General features: G+C 35.2%; 2 protein-coding genes across 8 annotated transcripts; one reads left to right on the forward strand and one right to left on the reverse strand.

Annotated features, from left to right (window-relative positions):
• The first annotated feature begins 676 nt into the window (after window positions 1-676).
• LOC133875855 (E3 ubiquitin-protein ligase CCNB1IP1 homolog) lies at window positions 677-4,748 on the forward strand. 4 transcript variants are annotated; one of them, XM_062314104.1, is made up of 10 exons: window positions 677-880; window positions 1,046-1,121; window positions 2,143-2,266; window positions 2,376-2,448; window positions 2,827-2,872; window positions 3,019-3,049; window positions 3,225-3,480; window positions 3,579-3,742; window positions 3,941-4,208; window positions 4,462-4,748. In XM_062314104.1, exons 3-10 carry the CDS (start codon window positions 2,197-2,199, stop codon window positions 4,466-4,468), a joined length of 915 nt encoding a protein of 304 aa, XP_062170088.1. In that variant the 5' UTR covers window positions 677-880; window positions 1,046-1,121; window positions 2,143-2,196; the 3' UTR covers window positions 4,469-4,748. The 4 variants fall into 4 exon arrangements, with proteins under 4 accessions (XP_062170088.1, XP_062170091.1, XP_062170090.1 ...); XM_062314107.1 differs by having other exon boundaries at window positions 3,971-4,208; XM_062314106.1 differs by lacking the exon at window positions 4,462-4,748 and having other exon boundaries at window positions 3,941-4,212.
• Window positions 4,749-9,474: 4,726 nt separating this feature from the next.
• On the reverse strand, window positions 9,475-17,115 carry LOC133875328 (NADH kinase). 4 transcript variants are annotated; one of them, XM_062313426.1, is made up of 6 exons: window positions 16,873-17,115; window positions 11,960-12,023; window positions 11,769-11,863; window positions 11,505-11,585; window positions 10,479-10,630; window positions 9,475-10,379 (listed from the first exon to the last, which is right to left on the reverse strand). In XM_062313426.1, the coding sequence occupies exons 1-6, from the start codon at window positions 16,963-16,965 to the stop codon at window positions 9,995-9,997; spliced, it is 870 nt and encodes a 289-aa protein (XP_062169410.1). In that variant the 5' UTR covers window positions 16,966-17,115; the 3' UTR covers window positions 9,475-9,994. The 4 variants fall into 4 exon arrangements, with proteins under 4 accessions (XP_062169410.1, XP_062169411.1, XP_062169408.1 ...); XM_062313427.1 differs by having other exon boundaries at window positions 11,960-12,014; window positions 16,873-17,113; XM_062313424.1 differs by having other exon boundaries at window positions 11,769-12,023; window positions 16,873-17,110.
• Window positions 17,116-20,422: the final 3,307 nt, after the last annotated feature.

A 20,422-nucleotide genomic window follows, 5' to 3' on the forward strand; every position in this document is an offset into this window, starting at 1 on the left:
TTTTCAAACCCAAAATTGATTTGAAAGTAGTAATTTCTTAATATTTTATGGGAGGCCAACCACCCAAAGGGATCGTTGGCCATCCTAACAAAACACGTGGGTGGGGGAGGGGGAAAATAATTTGCGGAGTTTGGATATTTTAGAAATTTAGATTCAATTCTAGTGACAACATCATGTATTGTCACCAAATAAAAAAAAAAATAAGAATGATCATTCCATTAAAACAACTTATTATCAATAACATCAATTTCTATTCTTAAAGAAATGACTATTCTATGTACCAAATGTAGTGTTTAAATTAAAGGCCGCTGAAGTACTAGGTTTGCCTACTTATTAACATAGTATAATAGAGTAACGCTAGAATTCTTTTTCATATTCCTTTTGTGTCCCTTTAAACATGATCAAATAGTAATTTTAAAAATTATATTATTTTGAAAGGAAAAAAAAAAAAAAAAAAAAAAAAAAAAAAAAAAAAAAAAAAACTGAACTCAAATCCGTTATTGGGCCTGCCGTGGCACACAAATCAATTGAAGACCCGACCCGACCCGACCCGACCCGACCCGACCCGACCCGACCCGACCCGACCCGACCCGACCCGACCCGACCCGACCCGACCCTTTTTCTTCCTACACGTTCATTCCGGTTCTCGTTCTCTTGGGTTTCAAACACTAGCGGTCGTACCTTTGTGGCCATTTCCTATTCAAATCCACCACTACTCTCGAAGAATAAGAACTTTTCGCGCCAAATCTTGTAAACTAGGGTTTCGAATCTCACGCTCATACACACTCATTTTCTCTCTGCCCTCTCTTGTAAAAACTCTAAAAGATTCAAGTTCCTTTTTATTTTTCTTGGCAATAAATCTCTGCCGGAGAGTTTCCAGGTAAAAAAGCCTAAATTCTATAGCTTCTTCTCGAAATTTTCTCTTTTTTTTTTTTTTATCGTACAGGAAGTTTTTGAGCTTCATTTTTCTTTTGAGAACTTTTTGTTGTTTTTCTGTGAATAGATGAATCTGATGGTTTCGATTTTCGTCCGATTTTTGTTTCAGAAATTGTTGTGATCGTTTGATTGAGAAGCAAGGGCCATTGAAGTGTCGTTGAGGAATTTTTCTGTTAAGTTTCCAGGTATGGCTCTAATGACAAGCATAAAATCCTATTTTCCCCCGTTTGGTCGCTGAGAAAATGTAGGAAAGGAAAGTAGTTTGAACTTCTGAAGAATAGATTATTTACCTTTTGGGAGCTGAGAAAATGATCTATTCCTGGTTTAACAGAATACAGCTCTATGTCTTAGTTGAGTCGACTTTTCATTTCTTCCGTTTCGAATTTTTGAGAAATTTGAAAGTGATTTGTTTTTTTTCTTTTAATTTTGATATATTTTCCTGCATATTTGGGCACCACACAGAGATCATTTTTTCTTTTATACGAATTTTGATAGACAAAAGCATTCTCTGCGAGAATGATTCAGAATTATGGAGTGGAGAGAGTGTATTCATTTAGAATTATGTACGACTAGAGCATTGCATATACTTTCCAAATCCTGTGATCTATGCGTGCTTGATTTGCCACTTCCGGATTTGCTGGTGGAATTTTTTTAACCCCAATTCCATTTGCATCCTGATTGCTGAAGTTATTGCTGACTTTGGGGACCCAATTTTTAACCCCAATTTTTTGAAGTTATCAAAAAAAAAATCTAAAATTTGTAATGTAGGCACCTTTATGGGGGGAAAAAAAAAAATCCAATGACCTACTTTTTGATCGGAAAAAGGTCCTTTATTAATCAATTCTTTATTGCTATAGCTGAGTTTTTCACACCCAATGTTTTGCATCAATTCGAAAAGAAATACTCTCTTGCATCTATTCATTTTAAATGTCAGCTGGCTGGCAGCAACGACTGGAAGTGTTCATGAGTGTGGCTCTATTATGAACCCTTAAGCAGATGAAGACCTTATTTTGGTTGCCACAATGGCTGTTCCTAGTTTGTAATCAAAGTCATAGATGGCATAAGCTCGACTCTAGTGGGACAAAGCTTTTGCTTTTCTTTGCTTACTTTGCAACAGAGCTTGGTGGACCCTGTTGCGAAACTCAGAATGGGACGCTTAAAATTTATTTGAAGATCTCTGCCCTGATTTCTGGTTTTGATTAACAGGTCCTATGAGCCCCATATATGTCATGAAGTTAAAGATTATTTCTGACTGCTGAAATGAGATGCAATGCATGCTGGCGAGAACTTGAAGGGCGAGCCATTTCCACCACATGTGGTCACCTCTTATGTATCCACATAAAGTAAATTTGCCTTTCAGTCTTATTTTCTTCTTTTTGGTTCAGTAAACTTTTGTTGCCGGTGCTTTTGCATGGAGTTTTCTTTAACAGTGTAAAAAGGCCCGGATGATGCCAGCAAGATCCTCAGTAATGATGGAGCATGTCCAATTTGTGACCAAGTGCTCTCTAAGAGGTATAAGTTTTTGAGGTAGTTTGAATATTTAATATTATTCTTGCAGTCAATTGTTTAAATGTGCTGGAATGAACATATAGATGAATGGAACACAAGAAGACGTGGTTGTAATTTGGCATTATGGAGAACAGATACTGAATAGTCGAAATGGGCAACTTTTGACATTACCAATCTAGATTTATTTCCCCTTAGTCACCTGTTTGAGGAATTATGTGGAAATTACAACGACATGGTGCAATACCATTTACTTGTTTTTGATATTAAGTAACTAGGTTATCATTAGGGTGCTGTTGACTACTTAAGTGTTCTTTCTGAATTACATATAGCAACTGTATAATCTCATTTCCTCTTACCTCATTCTGGTTTTCCACTTGTCAGTCTTATGAAACCCGTGGATATCAATCCAAACGATGAATGGATAAATGTAAGCAAGTATATTGCTGAAAATACTTCATCCATGTACAGCTATTACCTCTTAATTTTTCAATCAATTCCCCCCGTTCTTCCTACTCTTGCTTTCCTTTTCTACTGCTTGCTTCTTGCTAATCTTTGCAACATATTCTGTTGCAGATGGCCATGGCTGGAGTGTCTCCACAGATATGTATCCTTTTATCAAATTTCCCCTTTATAGTGAGACAGAGTAGTATAATAAATGTGAAAATACCCGGCGCATTAGTGTTAATTCTCTATCTCATACTAAAGTAAATGATTTGTGTGTTTTCTTAAATGTTGTAAGAGGATGTTTTGGCTATGCATCTTTCCTTGAACAAACTCAGTGATGAAGAGTGCATACAGAAGTGTGATGTTCTACAATGGGCAAAAGGAATTGGAAATGCAGTACAAGATGAACAGAATAGTTGCTCAATGCCGGCAGAAATGTGAAGCAATGCAAGAAAAGTTCACAGAAAAACTGGAGCAGGTGCATACTGCATACCAGAAAATGGCCAAGAGGTGCCAAATGATGGAGCAAGAGATTGAGAGCTTGTCCAAGGATAAGCAGGAACTCCAGGAAAAATTCTCTGAGAAATCCCGGTCAGTCTCTATTATTGTCATATTTTTTCCTTATCGACACACTATATTTAGGTAACTTGGTTATTGGGCCTTGGTACAAAATATTATTCCAATACCAGGCAGAAGAGAAAACTAGATGAAATGTATGACCAATTGAGAAGTGAGTACGAGTCAACGAAACGCTCAGCCATCCAACCTGCAGGCAACTTTTATCCAAGAAATGAGCCTGATTTGTTCTCTAACCCTGCTAATATGATGGATAACAGAGACCCTATCAGAAAAGGTAATCCTTTTTTTTTTTTCCTTTTAATACCATTTCAGTAGGCAGTGTAAGAGCACGCTTATTGTCACTAGAAATGAATTTTCCATATGTTGCAAGTTTTCTTATAATAGTTTGGAACGTTTGTTTTCTCAATGTGATAATGAGAGTGAGCTTAGTTTTGCTTAATCTCTCCAAAACTAGTTGACTTATTTCTAGCAGATTGGGCGCGTTTCACTCCTGACACTCCAGGGCCTAGAGAGGATGTGTGGCCAGCGAGACAGAATAGCTCAAACTCTGGTCCCTTCGATATCTCTGTTGGCTCACCAGCAAAACAAACAGCCATCCCATTGGATGCCGGGAACAGAAGGGCTGGTGCTCACCCTGTTTTTGGCACTGGAGCTAGTAACCCCTCAACCACTTTAAGGAACTTGATACTCTCCCCAATTAAGAGGCCTCAGCTCTCTCGTAACCGCCCTCAGATGTTCACGTAACAGACTAACTTTAAGTCTGCTAAGTTTTACTTTAAAGTAATATTATTTAGTAGACTACAACACAACTGAGACGATGTGACAATAAAAATCAGTCCTTTTTTTTTTTTTTTTTGGTCAAGTATTGATCTAATCACTAATTTTTACTGTTACATCATGAAATTATATAATTATTGTATACAATCTATTAAATAACATTACTCTTTACTTTATGACCTATTTCTAAAATTTCATGAATTCTTTGTTTTACAGGTTTTAGGCCAGAAGGCGACGGCTTGCCATTTGCTGGATCTCAGTGATGCTGGATATTTTGTCTGTAATATTTTTTTCGTTGTCCTCATTTTGACCCAAAAGGGGAAAAAAAAAAAAAAACACAAGGATGATGTAAAATTGCTGTAGTACCATGACCCATCAGTCCTAATAATTTTTCTATTGTAGTTTTTTTTTTTTTGGGTGATGCCGCTGCCAACTAGTAATTAGAAAGAAGTAGAAATATATGGAAATATACGATCCAACTAGAAATACAGGTTGTATTGAAAGTGCCATGGTTCGACCCCTTTTGGCCAAGATTAGTTAAAGCCCCAATTTTTAAATGTCTTTATTCCTTCTTTTCTTTTTATTTCATGGCTAAATCTTTAGTTTGTGGATATTCAGTAGCTTAAATGCTCTAAACTAAGTATTTTAGGCATTTTCTAGAGTTTTGCTCTTAGATCTTTATAAAATATAAAAATCCTTTATCATATATCTAAACTCTTAGTAGTTATCTTAATAGCATGTAAAGGATTTTAAAAACCTTGGTCAAGCTTACCTACAACCAAAATCTTCTTGATTAAAAATTTTGTCGCCCCGGATAATTAAGTTAATATCTGGGTTCGGAGCTCTTTTTCTTTGACCTCTAAGAATATCTTTCTAACATTTTGTAGCGGAAATATGTATAAACCAAGAGACTAACTAGAACAGTGGATAAATTTAAAAATATTCTGTTACTCACTAATAATCATATGATGTTTTATTCCTTAGACTTACTATCTTTAGCTTGAGCTCCTGTTCTTGTCGTTGTTGACTCTTACATAACTCTGTAAATAATGTTTACAGGCGGAAAAATGAATCTAGCTATGACTAGTAAGCAAGCAAGCAAGGGCTAGTTCATGACTCATTTTTAACCATATATTAAAACAACTTTTGCGGAAATCATTGTAACATTTTCTGAAACATTGTTTTGTAAACATGACTTTCGTAGAACTTGCCTTTGTAAAACGTACCCCTTTCCTGAACATAAATCATTTATAATAAAACTACGCTTATAAGCACATATCATCGCACAATATTTTCTATAAAACATTACACATTACTATAAACTTTGTATTGGTGCCTCTCTTTTCTTCAATCCCAGATTCGAACTCTAACAGTACTTCTACTGCTTCAGCCTCCTTCTAGTGGTTGTTGCTATTCACAAGTGGGGGTACAGATAGGCTTACTTTAATTTGTGCATCTTTAGCTTCTGTAACCATTTTGTGCGGTCCCTGGAGAGAACCGGGTCACTTGTATGACCCATTTCCTACCATTTGTAATTATTTTAGCATTGTTTTAGTTTGATTTGGGTCTATTGTTGGAGAGTCCACATCTTTTTCGTTTATAAGATCATCCACTTCTTCTTCCCATTGCTTAGGGCTTCGGTGGGGATAATCCACCACGGCGTCACACCCATTGGTGGGTTGCACTGCCAAAATTTTAGAAGTTTATAAACATTTGATGACATGCGGTACCGGTGGTTCCTTTCTTTATTACCTTAATTTTTTTTAATTTTTGTTCTCAAGAGATAGTTCAATTAGGTAGGGACCACGCCTTATAAAACAGAGGTCACTAGTTCGAATCCCCTCTCTCCCCTCTTGTGTGAACATGTTAAAAAAAAAAATTCTTTTAACTTTTATACATATACATAGTCATAAAAATATATTATTGCTTATTAGCCCTTTTCTTATCTCATAAACTTTATTAAACATGCGTACTATACCGCATCTGAAAAATTGTAGTAAAACATGCAATAATTTGTAATAATATTTGTAAACCAGTCCATGCCAAAGGTTTCATGCTTAAAATATTTTTCATACATTTCGTCATATATTTGCTAGAAATGGCATGGGATTTTCTTTTGAAAATAAAAAATAAACTTGTACATAAAATGTCATAGGCTAAACAGTCATAAAGGCGGACATGTTCGGGTGATTTTTGTTTTTCGAATAATTTTTTTTAGAATTTAAATTCTAATAAGATTTTATCCAACTTTTTCTAATTTTGTTACAGGTTTTTTAAACTATCCAAACGTAATTTTAAAAAACAAAGTCTATTTGTATTCACAATTTTAAATATTTTTCAAAAAAATCACACACCCAAACGAACCTTTAACTCCCTCTGTACCTTTATTGCAACTTATCATTTCTCTGCTTGTGACTAATACCTTGAATGTCCCCTTGCTTGAAGACATACAATAACATCACACAATTTTCCTAATCATTAGATCCCATCTAAAATCCTAGGTGTCAAAGAACTCTAATTCTTTAGTTTCTTCAACTGACTTTCCCAAAAAGTCATTAGTCTTATTTTCTGTCATACAAAGCATTTCTCACTTTCTTTAATGTAACGTCCTAACAAATTAAGTAACTGATAATTAACTTATCAATGCGCCTCCCCATCTAATTTCTCCAAAGAATAAGACCAAGAAATCTGTAACGCCTTCAAATAAGAATAATTAACTTGGAGATTTACTGGCAGTTCTTCCCAAATTAATTAACTTGTATTTTAACTGAAAATGCAAGATACATGAGGTTGAATGTAAAATTGCCCACAAAAAATTTTGACTAAGGTGGTAAATCATGCATGCTTTAACACAAACTGAATTCTATCTGCAACTATTGATTCCAAGGTTTCAAAGGAAGTATGGATAAATAAATTGGTTGATAATTAATTTTTGAAATATTTGATTGTCCTACATACGTTCACTTGCAAAGTGGAGACTTGGCAAAATTAGATCCAAAATCAAGAAGGTGTATTTCTTAGTTTCAAGAGTGGTGTTAATGGCTATAGGCGATGGATTCGGTTTCAAAGAAGAAAATTGTTAGTAGATATATGGTATTTGATAAGGCCTATATGCTAAGAAAATGTGATGATGAAGCATTAACTTATAGCCAAGAAGAGAAACAAGTAGTGAATGTGAAGTTTGATGATCAGAGTTCACCCATGGATAAGAGTGATGATGAACAATTTTTTAAAGACTCGCAACACCAAAAAGAGAGTTAATCTCTAACAAAAGGCAGAGAGAAACGTGATCGAAAAGCACTGGAGATGTATAGATTTGAGAATATGATTTCTTTTGCTTTAGTAGTTGGTAATAAAGATTCGTCATGCGTTCAAGATGCTATAACAGGGAAAAAAAAAAATAAGAGTTGGATGTGACTATGCCAAAAGAAGTGGAGTAACTAAAAAAGTTGATAGAATTGTCCAAGGAAAACAAGGCTATAGGGTACACATGGATTTACAAGAAACCGAAGTTAGTTAAGAAAGCTTTGTGGCCAAAGAGACTCCTAAAGAAGCATGATGTTATGACTAAACCATGTCTTATGCTGAAGTTCAAACATTTCTTGAACTTGAGAGGTAGTTGAAGATTGTGATTGCCCTTAAGGCTTTGACGGAGATATCCTGAGAAAATTCGAACCGTTTGACATGATGGAATTCAAATAAAGATGGAGATTTGTTGGATGTGACTTTCACACGTCATGTCTTGTATGGGCTCCATTCCTTCTGTTGTTTTATGGGGTTTTTTCTCCAAACTGAAGTTGTATTAGGAATCCAACTTTCACCCTTTATAAAAGGCATGCGTTTCAGCCCTTTGGTTATGCAAGACCCGAAAGATAGCCCTTTTTCTTTCTTCTTGGAGGCATTGCACAGAGTCTTTTGAGAAGGCTCAAGAGAGAGATGAGAGAGAAGTCTATGACAGGGAGAGAATAAATAGAGAAACAAAGCTACCGCTTGTCCTAGAAAAAGATAAGTTTGTACTTTAGTTTTTCTCCTTTGGAGAAGAATATCTTTTGTGTAAGACTAAGATTTGAGTGTATTGAAGTTTTGGGTGTACTCCATCTTTAGTTAGTGAATTTCTTCGAGGTTGCCTTTACTTGTAAACGTACCTCATATTAAAGGAATTACGTAAATTCTAGTATTATTGTGTGTGATTATTTTGTCTTAATTACTGCAATTGTGGTCCTTTGCCCAGCAAGCTCTAACATTGTTTTCAAATTTGGCTCAGCCGAAATTGACCAAGTTCAAATTCAGCTTCAACCTAATTGAATTTTAAAAAAAAAAAAAAAAAAAAAAAATGAGCTTGAGCTTGAACTGATTTCGAACTCTTCAATTTACATGGCTAAACATAAAAAAGAAAAAGAAAAACGCAATTAAACATCATGAATCAGGAAACAGAGAATTGTGGCATAGAAACAAAAACCCTTTAAGAAAATGAGAGGAAGAGGGAGAGAGAGAAAAAACAATCACAAAGGCAAGGGTCCTTAAGATCTATGATGGAGTCACATACAAAGGGTTCTTATTGTTATCCTCGCAACAAATAATAAAATAATTTTAAGTATCTCTACTAATTAAGGTTGTAAATGAACAAGTTTGTTTGACAATCTACTTGTATGAACTTGATTCGAATTTGGTTCATTTAATAAATAAGACGACTATGAACACAAAATTATGCTCGATTATTAAACAAGTTATACTCATATAAACTCAGCTGGACTCATATAAGCTTGTATAACTTCCTTTCTATATTTAATTAACTCAAATGATAAAATCTTAACAATAATTAATTAACTAATAATTAGTATGGATTTACAGGAAAAAAAAATTATGATTTTTACTTTATATAAAAAATGAATAAATTAATTAAGAGCTCGTGAATAGGTTTAAGCTCAACTCATATTTAAAATAAAATTAAATGAACATAACTATAGGAAGTTCATATTTCAATTTTTTCAAAAGAGTAATGCTAGTTAGTAGACTCAAGACTGATATACGATTGCCATATAACTAGAATGATGTGACAATAAAAATCAGTCATGTAAATATACACAATATCGGCCTCAATATATACAAAAATAACTATAAGAAGTCCAGATTTCAATTTTTTCAAGAATAATGTTATTTAATAGACTATTATATGATTGCCATATCACTTGATGACGTGTCAGTGAAAATTCGCCATTCGATTAGCACTTAAAAAAAAAAAATTCAATGACTGATTTTTATTGCCACAGCACCCCAATAATATATGACAATTGTATATCAGAATACTAAATAGCATTACTCTTTTAAAAAACGCTGATGCCCCATGTTTAAGTAAAGGGGTGTCTAACCAAAGCATCCTTCAACACGAGAGATAACTAAAGCCTGCCCAACATTGTCCACTTGAGGAAAACTAACAGAAAGTGCGGACTATATACATGGACTGGCCCCAATTCTGGAGAAAATGTCTAGTCTATATACTTAAAACGGATTCTTCTTATAAATCCAGGATTCCCATAAAGCTAATACAGTTGTAGGCTTGTAGCTCAATTTTCTACAAAGTAAAACTTCAACCTCAACCTCAACCTCAACCTACATATTGGGCATTTCCCTGGAGAGAGAAATCTTCCTTGTACAAGTGCCGTCTCCCAACTCATCTTTACTGTTCCTGTCCTGCATATTTGACTCATATTTAGAAATTTCCATTTCTTTCTGATAAAGATATGTTGCCTCAACTTTCTGCACTTTTGTTCTCTGATACCAAATGGTGAGGCAAAAATACTTTCAGAATTGGGGCCCTGGAAGATATTTCAATTCTATCCCCATTTTGGACAGGATAGCAAATATGAGAACCATCAACGTATACAACACCCTCCTTACAAAACCATGTGGTCTCCATGTACTGATCAGATTTGATTAATCCATGCATCAAGCTAGAGGCTGCTCCAGGAGAAATGGGTTCTCTTACCATATATTGGAGATCCCGAGATAAAATGGGCATTGGAAATCCACCTGCTGAGAGCATTGCAGCTGTTGAACCGGCAGCTGTTGAAACTCTCAGACCACTTGATCGACAGTTCACTAAAGGGGAACAAGGCTGGTCATCCCTTTTAATTCTGCAGATATTTTTTTTTTCCCATTATTTTGGGATCACACATCACACAAATTTTTGGAAACATATACTATCCTATGTATGCAATATATGGGACCCTTACTTGAATGAGAACCGAGAAAGTGCCGCTGGACATGGATGCGCAACTAAGATATCGTTAAGAGCATATGTTGACGGCAGTTGTGAGTTTACACATATTGATATCCTTGATAATTGGGAAGGAGCCTTATGACCTGCGAGGATGTCGTCTAATACCTGAAAGAAAGTATTTATCTCTATATAATAAAAGCCAGCAATTTGCCTGTCATAAAATGGAATTTGTGCTTTCTGCTGAGAAACACAGTAGATTATCACCAAAATCTGAAGCTAGAATGTGAGGCGCAATTCTGCTATGAATATATTGATTCCAGATATTTAGAGCCTAAATCTCATGTCACTATAGAGGTCGTGCAAGAAGCAACTTAACAAGAAGTTAAAAAATTCTATATCTATGGGTTCTAACAGTAACCTCAATAATTTTCAGCAATAGGTATAAGAAGCTTTCCAAGGGAAAAAGGTGGAAATACTGATTCTTACTAATGCAGCATATATCCATGTTTAGTCTTTTGATGTTCGTCCTTGTTCAGCAATCTGATTTGAATTCCTGATGCACCTATCTCTGAGTATGCCTTTGACGCCATACTAAATTGGCTTTGGCAAGATATGTAGGCTTTATTCCATAACTCTTTTTCCTTCTCGCTTTTATTTTCTCTTTTGAAAACAAAAACATTAATAAACAACCCAAAACACAAAACGCTAACAAAATCCTCAAAACTATTTTTGCTTTTATATCATATCAGAATACTTTTTCAAACAAAAAACAAAAAGCACACTTTAAAAAGCAATAACAAACAGAGTAATAATTTCAATCAAATAGTAACCTCCTTTGAAGCATGCCGGAAGTACTGAGTGCTTATATTGGTAATCACATCAACATTTATTTTAATTTTCATTTTTAACTAAAAAGTTGAACATGGAATGAACACTAATCATATTGAAGCTTTATTTGTCCACTGAAGCTGCTTTGAAAACACTCATGAAAGAATTGAAATAGCAATTATATTTGGTCAAAGTAGTGACCTAGTCTTACTTGTTGAAAGTTATTGACAGTTGCTGCACAAAGATGGCCTGTGCTTCTATTAGCATCAAACTCATTGTTGAACTGTTCCACCTATACCAATAATAATAATAAAATAAAATAAAAAAGGTAAATAAACTTCTGCAATAGGGATGTGTCTTTGGCCTGAAAACAAAACTTTGTAGCAATTGATTCCAGGAATCGCCAAGAGAGACCATGGAAACAAATACATTGATACAAAGGGCAAATTTTACAGGTTTTCCAGAAATAACTAACCTCTTCAATCTGTGTGGGGTCAGAATTCACTCCAAGAATTGGAACTGTATCATCCATGAAATGGCTGGCCTGCAAAAGAGTCCCATCACCTCCAACTGTAATAACCAGGTCCACATTACGGATAGGCTGTGCTAGATTGTTTCGGAATATGGGTTCCCAATCAACTGGCCTTTGCTGCAGAATTAACTTACAATATTTTATGGCATCCATGTGTACCTTACGCCTGTTCTCCAAGTAATATAACATCTGCAATGCCTTCAAAAGAACTAAATTACTATGATGAAACAAATTTACAGAAACATTAGAATATAAGGTGAGAGAAAAGAGAACATATATTCAACTAGAGTAATGCTACATATCATTCCTTTGTCCTCCTTATGTCCCCCCAAAATTGATGTGGCTCTTAAAATCACCATTGAATTTATAATAGATCATTATTGGATTTTGATCCAATGGTGATTTTAAGAGCCACATCAATTTGGGGAGGACAAAATGAGGATAAAGGGATAATATGTAGCATTACTCATTCAGCTAAGTGAAAGCTTAAGCTATAAACTATTTTTTGGACCAAGCCTATGCCTCTTTTCCACCTCCCCCAACCCCTCCACACCACCACCACCTCCCTCCTCACCCCCCAATCCTTAGGCCGTCACCACCAAACACTTTCCCTTCCCCCCCTTCACACAGCCTCTATCATCTCCTCCTTCCCCTCGTCCTCTCCCCCACTCCCCCATGCTGCCACCACATCATCCGCCAAACCCTCCCCCCCACCCCCCAAAAAAAATAAAAATAAAAAGCACAACCATTACTGTCTACTGACCTCTTATGATTTTTGGTGGTTCTAACATAGAGATTTTCAGTACAAACAAACAATAGAAAATTATTTTTTAGGTTCTCGATCAAAGAAGAAAAAAAAAATCATTGTTCCTGAAAATGTCTTCTATTGAAAACATTTTTATTAGGAAAATGTTTGACATCAAAAGAAACACAGCAAAAATTTGACTCAACTAGTAGGCAGACAGTTTTTTTTTTTTTATTTTTTTTATTTTTTTTATTTTTTTTTTATTTTTTATATATATATATAAGTAACTAGTAGGCAGACAGTAGTACAAGGGTTTTTATAAATCTCCAATCAAATAAAAACACAGTTTTGATCTGAGCTACAAACAAAAGGCATAGATCTTAAGCTTTTGCAACAAGACCTATCAAAAACTTTTGGGACGTATCATAAAAAATAGTAAGGTTTTATCAGAATCAGTCATTTGATCACATTTATTTTGAAGAAAGAATGGCCATGTGCCCCTAGGTATGTTAGACCTATCCGTGAGATTTGTCCATGAGTAATAGTGACCAAAACAAATGGTCACGGGTAGTGTTTGAAGACGGTCTCTCAAGTTCAATGCATTTCTGGAGAGATTAGTTAATTTCACTTTAGAGGCTGGGGTATTCAATGAAATTTCTTGAAAGCAAAATGTGCAAGTTATATCAGGACTTTCTTTATTATAAGGAATAAAACCTTACATTCCAAATTGCAGGTTTATTGAGCATGTCATTTTTTTCCCTCACAGTCCAAAGAAAAAAACTTCGATTTCAAATTAATCTTGAATCACTTCGAGAAATTTACAAGACTGGTAAGTTTCTATGTATATACACAAAATCCACAAACAGACACACCCTTAGACATACATAAACATGATCCATCACTACTATCAGCCTAAATAATTGCAAAATTATGTGATACTGCTCTCAGGCTATGTTATTAGTAGACAGTCAGGTCTCCCTTCAAGCAGAAACCTGAAGCAAATTTGTGGAAGTCAATGGAGGAAAAGCAAAAAAAAAAATGTCTAGCTAGCAGTGAAAGGATATATTTCCAAGTGAAACAATTATTCTGAATCTGTAACCTTGTCTAACATCCCAATCCATTTCCTGGCTCTCTTTGAGAACATTGTGAACTTTGAAAATAGGTGAGGGGATCTAAGACGGATGGGTAAGTACTCAAATAGGATGAGATTTCCTCAAAGATATATATATATTGATAAGTAAGAATTTCCTCAAAGATATCTTTGAGGAAATCAAAGATATATGAAGGCTAAAAGAAATATAAACTTGAGCACTTTTCAGATTTTAATCAGCAACTCAATCCAAATGCTCAAATTCTTATTTTAGGCAAATCCCCTTACTCATCAACTTGCCCTTTGTAAACTTGATTTAGGTAGACAAGGACAGACTGAAGAAAGAACAGTCTCAAAGACGAGAAATAAGAAAAGAACAGGTTTGATTTGAAGGGTGATGATCCAGCCCCAAGTCCACACCAGAATTCCAACCCCTATCTCACGTTTGGTCCACATGTTTAAAGCCTATGTAACTAATTTTTAGTACAATAAGATGTAAAACAAGTGCTTCCCTAAGAATATGTTAAATAATTTTCTTTCAAAGTGATCACTTCTCCTCTAACAAAAGCGATTATTTTTATCAAAATTATAGAAAATGCTTCTTCAAGTAGTTGATTCTATCAAAAATAGGGAATAAGTTGTTTTAAAAGAAAATAAAACTCTCTATAAATCATGGTGAGTGACATAAGTAAATCTTTCTCTTATTCAAGGTTAATGTGACCCTCCTCTTTATAAATTAATGCCAAAATTCCCTCCAGAAACTCACTATGCATGAAGAATTACATTTGTACTATTCAGTTCATGTGCACGAAATCTTTTGGGTGAATTACACTTGTGTGTCAAATTTGGCCGTCATTTTGGATGGAAAATGTCACACACTAGTCACGTGCGTATGAGCCATTTCTTCTGCATACGCCCAATTTGTATTAAAATATTAAGTAAATAATTAAATTTACATTTTCCTATACTCCCCCACATTGTAACCCTAAACTACTCCACCACCCTGAAAATACCACCAAAAGCCCCACATGAAGACACCACATTAAGACACACGTAAAGATGAGTATTAGAATAATACTAAAATAATTAAATTCGCGATTTCCTATCAGTTCAAAGTTAGGGATATTTAATGACTTAACAGTTTGAGGGACAACATTATGGAACTGCCCCTAATAAAGAGGTGGCTCCTAATACGGCTTTTGAGGTGGGGTGGGGCTGGCCGTGGCCATCCCCTCCAAGACATTGGTCGCAATGGCTGCAACCCACCTAATAGAGGGTGTGGCCGCTGCAACCCCCTTTCATGAGCCACCCTCTCTGGGATAGGGGTTGAGGTCGAGGTGGTGGCAACCCCCCTAATTGACAAGGGGGCCACCACGACCCCTTCTAGGGTGAAGGTGGCAGTGGCCGCAACCCCACAATAGAGGGGGCGGTCGTGGCCATCCCCACCCTAAAAGCCATGTTAGGAGCCACCCCTCTATTAGGGATAGTTTTGTAATTTTATCCCTCAAACTAAGGGTATTTTTTAAAGAATAAATTACTCATGCGCACGTGACAGCCACTTGTGATGTCTTCCATCCAAAATAATGGTTATATTTGAATAGGGAGCAACTCGAAATATTTTGGTAGTTTATAGGCCCGAGTTGCTGCGAGTTGTAGTTTGAAGGTGTAGGTGCAATTGGGGGAGATAGTTTTTTTGGGAGGGGGTAATTCATCCAAATTTTTTCTTCCTTCAGTTAGAATTTGATATTATACTTCTTTCCCTGAAGAAAGTAATTCAAATCTTGTTCAGATCATGGAACTTAGTTACAGCCATTTAAGTAGATATATAATTTGCTAAAATCCAGTGCAGATAATGTACAAAGGTCAAGAAAATGATGACGTAAACAACCCTAACATTTAAATTCTATATTTTACAGTCACTGAGCTAATTGTTCAGATGGTCAAAAGGGTTGGCTTTTTGCAAGTGAAATAGTCCATTAATAAACGATAACATAAAATTTCTAAAAATTTTTTTGATAAGTAAGAAGAGAATTTTATTAGAAAAACGCAAAGCGCATAAAATTTCTAAAAATAAAAAAACTAAATCGATTCCTTTGATGACATTGTTCTCAAAATCATATAAAAGTCCCAAACTAAAATAATAAAAGAAGAGGAAAAAAAAAACAAACAAATCTACGAATTCAACCAAAAACTTCTACCATATGTAAGAACTACGTCCAACCAAAAAAAAATATAACTAAAAAATTGGATTGCTTAGCACTATAACAATATCTCACTTGTAAAAGTCCATATGATGAAATAAATAAAATTACTTCAAAAATGTTACTGAACTGTGCTTGTGGAGAAGAACAAAAAATCTGGACTTCCACTTTATGTAGATTAATTTTATAACAATTCCATGTCCAAATAAATTTAGAAAAACTAGTCTCAATTGGATAGAGATCTTTGTTTTCTCAGTTTCAAATAAAAGGAATGTAAAAAATCGAAATTTCTTTTCTTGCGTGTTCTTATTAGCATTTAGAACTATACTATCAACATTTACACCTTATCGTGAATAGAAAATAAAAAGAATATATATATCAAAAGAGAAGAAAGAACTTTGGCTTTCTTTGTTTTTAGAAACCATCAACTTCTTACGAGAGGAAAACTCTACATGAATTAAGGCAAATGACGAGCTCATCACTTCATCATTTTTTATTAACAAAACACGACAAAATGTAGCATCCACCAGTATAAAGACACTACTCGCTCCTAGCATTAGCGTCACTTTTTGTTATAAATGCAACGAACTGAACAGAAAAGAGAATGAAACATAAAAATAAGAAGAAACCACATTGGATAGCCTCATATGTGGGGCTTCACACAAGTTTCTAAGCTCTAGCAAGCTTTAAATCGAAACAAAAATACTAAATTCATTTCTTTGCTCACTTCTCCCTCCCATATTCATCGTTTTAATTTTCCAATGAGATTTTTCTTGGACTTCAATTAAAGCATAGACCGATAGCACTGAACTAAAATACCGTCTTTGACAATTTATCAAACAACTCGAATGCCCAGTTAACTACCAAACCAATAGTTACGAAGAACAACAAAAACAAAGAAAACGAAAAGAACCCATTTGAGGAAATGGTTCATGTATGAGGGTCCACGCAAAGATTCACGTTCTAGCGAACACCGGATCAAAACAGAGCAGAGCATATAAATGGAATTACCTGGGGGTTGGTGATCCCAGAATGACCGTTTAATTGGCGCATTGGGTAAGAGTCGAACGATTTCAACAGCAACAACAATCTCCTCCTCGCCATCTTTCTCTCTCTCTAGAGCGTTGCAGAGCGGTGAGTTGGGTTGAATAGAAGGGCCATAGCCCATGACACTATTTCGTTCGGTAATGCAGCTAAATTCTTTTATTCCCGAGTTTGTTCTTGGTTCTGCTTTTATTATTGTTATTGTTTTATTTAATTTTTTTCAAGTTTTTTCACATGACTCCTGATGCCTCCGCCGCAATAGTTGACAAGTGGACATGTTTCCAGTTTCTCGTATTGTTGGGCAATATATCGATTTCCTGTTTTGACTTATTACTTTTAAGCCCTCTTTGATTTGCAGAATGATTACAAATAATTATTACTAGGAATGAAATTATGTGAAATGGAATAGTTATTCTTAATCTTTAGATTGATCACAACATAAATACTTTTATTGAAATCGAATCAAAATTACTAACAAAAAAAAAAAAGAAAACCCACTCACTAAGATAATCATCTTAGCTTTAAAATTTATTGAATAAACAAAGCAATCCTCAAAGATAATCACCACACACAATCAACACAATGATTTTGTTTTATGAAGTGGAAACCCTGTGAACATAAGTGTTGAGAATAATTCCACTTAGTTTAGTCCAAGGAGGAAACAATAGGACTCCCAGGAAATCCAATCCCGGGAGATTGACACTTAGCAGCTATTCCTAAGAAATCAAGTATCAGTTATCACAGTAGATCCGGATTAGGACTCTACTCCCAGTTAAATTGAAGTAAAAGTCATAATCCGATTGGCAGTCCTATCCTGGTAGAATCAGGATAGGACTCTCAGTCCAAATATAGTTTGATCAGATAGTCTCGGTAGAATCAGGATAAGACTCATGGTCCAATCAGATCAGAAGTCTAATAAGGGATCAGATCAAAAGTCTAATAAAGGATTAAAATCCAATTAGAACTCTAATTACACTCCTATATCAAGAAGGAGCAGGAAACCTAATTCAAGTTTGACTCCACCTCTTTGCCTATAAATATGCTAATACCCTAAGTATAAACGAAGACTGATTTTTTATACATAGAGCATTATTTTCTCACATAAGTTAATTTAGGCATTAGAGTGGGATCCCTGGAAGGGTCCCGTAATTTTAATTGTTTTGTAGAATTCTTGGGAAGCGTGAAGAACATCAAAGGAACGTGTAGCTCATCACTATATCAGAAACTGTACCGACAATAGGTAAAACAACTTCAAGGCAGCCAAATCTAAGAAATCAATCACTATAAAAGAATATTACACATACATAAACACTTGTAACCTTTTGTAACACTAAGCCAATCTGTGTGCAGACAAGTTCCTCACTTGTCTCTCTACTTCCTCGACAAGCTCTAGCTCCTCATTGACATATCTTCTATATATGACTTCCTTACTGAACCACTGGTAGACTTCAAGTGGTTGAAGGTTTATGCTTTGAAACAAAACTCCAAGAGAGATAAAACAGGGGAAGCTTTCAACAATGGATTTCTTCGCACTAAAGGTGGAGCTAAGCAACATTGCAAAATGTTCTAAAGGCTTGGGCTGAGTCCACACTCGACTATGAACACCCTTATCTATTTATGAGATGGAAAAACCTAGCTCTTACATGTAAAAAAGGCTTCAGCTTTATGCAAGAAATCAAGCGGCATCAGGATGGTCAAAATCACGTTAAGACGTTACATAGGGTTTCATCGCTAACTTCAGTGAAAGAATTAACGGCATCCTGACGGTCCATCTAACAGTGCTCTCAGGTAGGCATCTTCCATGAGTAGCATCCTAACGGTATGCTAACGATCTTCCTGAAGGAACTCTTTGGAAGTCATCTTCCACAAGCAGCGTCCTGATGGTCTTCTTGATGGAGATCTCTAGAAGTCATCTTCTATGAGTAGCGCCCTAACGACTTGTTGATGGTATTCCTGATGGAGCTTTCTAGAAGTCATCTTCCACAAGAAGTGTCCTGACAGCTTGCTGACATCTTCCTAACAGTGCTTTTTCTTCAGCTCACCACACTTCTATTGACATCTGCTTTTTACCTAGTAAACGTCCAAATTGGAGAATGTATGTGAAACACAAGTTTACGCATTTTGAATCAGCTTTCCAATGCCACCATGTTTTCCTTCGTTAGATGTCAGAATCAAAAGCTATGGCCATATTACTCCAATTGGGTCATTATTAGACAACATTCACAATCTTGAATTTGTCTTCTAAACAAGTCTTGTCAAGACGTCTAACTGTCGCCAAGGTAAAAATTTACAATTTCAAAGCCTAACTTTTACACTAAAAAGAAATCACAACCCTTTTTTTGAAAATCAAAATGAGCCAATATCTAAAACTTAACATAAACCATGCAATTGAGTATATGAAAGCCAGCACAATTCATTACAAATCATAGGGCGCACAACATATAATCATAAAGGATTTCATGTTAGCATAAAGATACATGTTTCATATCAAAATAGGGATGCTAAAAAGCCATTTTTTTAGGGTTTCCCTCGTCTGCAATGTATTTTATCATCAGTTGGGTCACTAAATCGGAAACCATAGCCTAGCATTTAAAACTCTAAGTTTTATGCATTCTGCTAGGTACTATTAGAACGGTCTCTGAACAGTGTTCTAAGGATCCTCATTGTTAGAACGGTTTTGACCATCATTCAAACAGTATCGTTCTAACAGCTGGCACAACATTAAAACATATACTATTCATCGTCTCCTACCTCCGAAAAATCTCTTCTTCTTTTTTCCTCCTACAAGGTCCCCAACGGCTTTGAAACCTTCAAAGATGCTTCATTTTGCTCCTTCAACATTGTTTAAGGCCTAAAAATGAGATCTTTTACAATATAAACCCAAAAGTTACAAACTCTCCTTCTGTTCCAATTTTCTTTCACCAGCTACACTTCAAGATATTCTAGACCTACTCATTAAAGAGCCTAAAACTCAATCTTGGTCTCATTCGTCTAAGATATGACACCATTGGACCCGGCTTCTATACGGTAGTGAAAACTACCGCATATCTGTGACAAAAAAATTTTTAGATGGCCTAGATAAAGAGAGAGAATGTAGAAAGAGAAAGCCAGCTAAAATAAAATCAACGATTGTGGATTGCTGTATAGCCACATAAAGGCAAAATTCAGCAAAGAGAAACTGTACGAACAAGAAATGGAGATTTTAAGAGAGGCACCAGAATAACGGTGGCTTTGATACCATAAAGAAAAAGAGAACATAATATAATTGTGAAAGAAACTTGTATTTCTGATATGATTTTCTTGTACAATGAAGTGGCTTATTTATAGTTGAATGAGGGCAAAGAATAAGGGAAATACCGAAATTACAAAGTAAGGACAATACCATAATTACAGAATTATATAATAATCATATTTACAATAATATCAAATAGTACCGTTATTGATGGGAGAATATTTTTGTAATATATTGAGAATATTATGAAAATATGCTACCACAAGTATGACAAGTATCGTATTC

Source organism: Alnus glutinosa, chromosome 8 (genome assembly GCF_958979055.1).
Source record: "Alnus glutinosa chromosome 8, dhAlnGlut1.1, whole genome shotgun sequence".
NCBI classification, from domain to species: domain Eukaryota; kingdom Viridiplantae; phylum Streptophyta; class Magnoliopsida; order Fagales; family Betulaceae; genus Alnus; species Alnus glutinosa.

Coding starts and splice junctions, on each gene's coding strand:
- LOC133875855 (XM_062314104.1), top strand. CDS start 2,197: ATGAGATGCAATGCATGCTGGCGAGAACTTGAAGGGCGAGCCATTTCC. Junction 2,449..2,826: donor GACCAAGTGCTCTCTAAGAG/GTATAAGTTTTT, acceptor TCCACTTGTCAG/TCTTATGAAACCCGTGGATA. Junction 3,481..3,578: donor AAATTCTCTGAGAAATCCCG/GTCAGTCTCTAT, acceptor TTCCAATACCAG/GCAGAAGAGAAAACTAGATG.
- LOC133875328 (XM_062313424.1), bottom strand. CDS start 16,965: ATGGCGAGGAGGAGATTGTTGTTGCTGTTGAAATCGTTCGACTCTTAC. Junction 12,024..16,872: donor CTGGGATCACCAACCCCCAG/GTAATTCCATTT, acceptor GTTCTTTTGAAG/GCATTGCAGATGTTATATTA. Junction 10,380..10,478: donor CTTTCTCGGTTCTCATTCAA/GTAAGGGTCCCA, acceptor AAATATCTGCAG/AATTAAAAGGGATGACCAGC.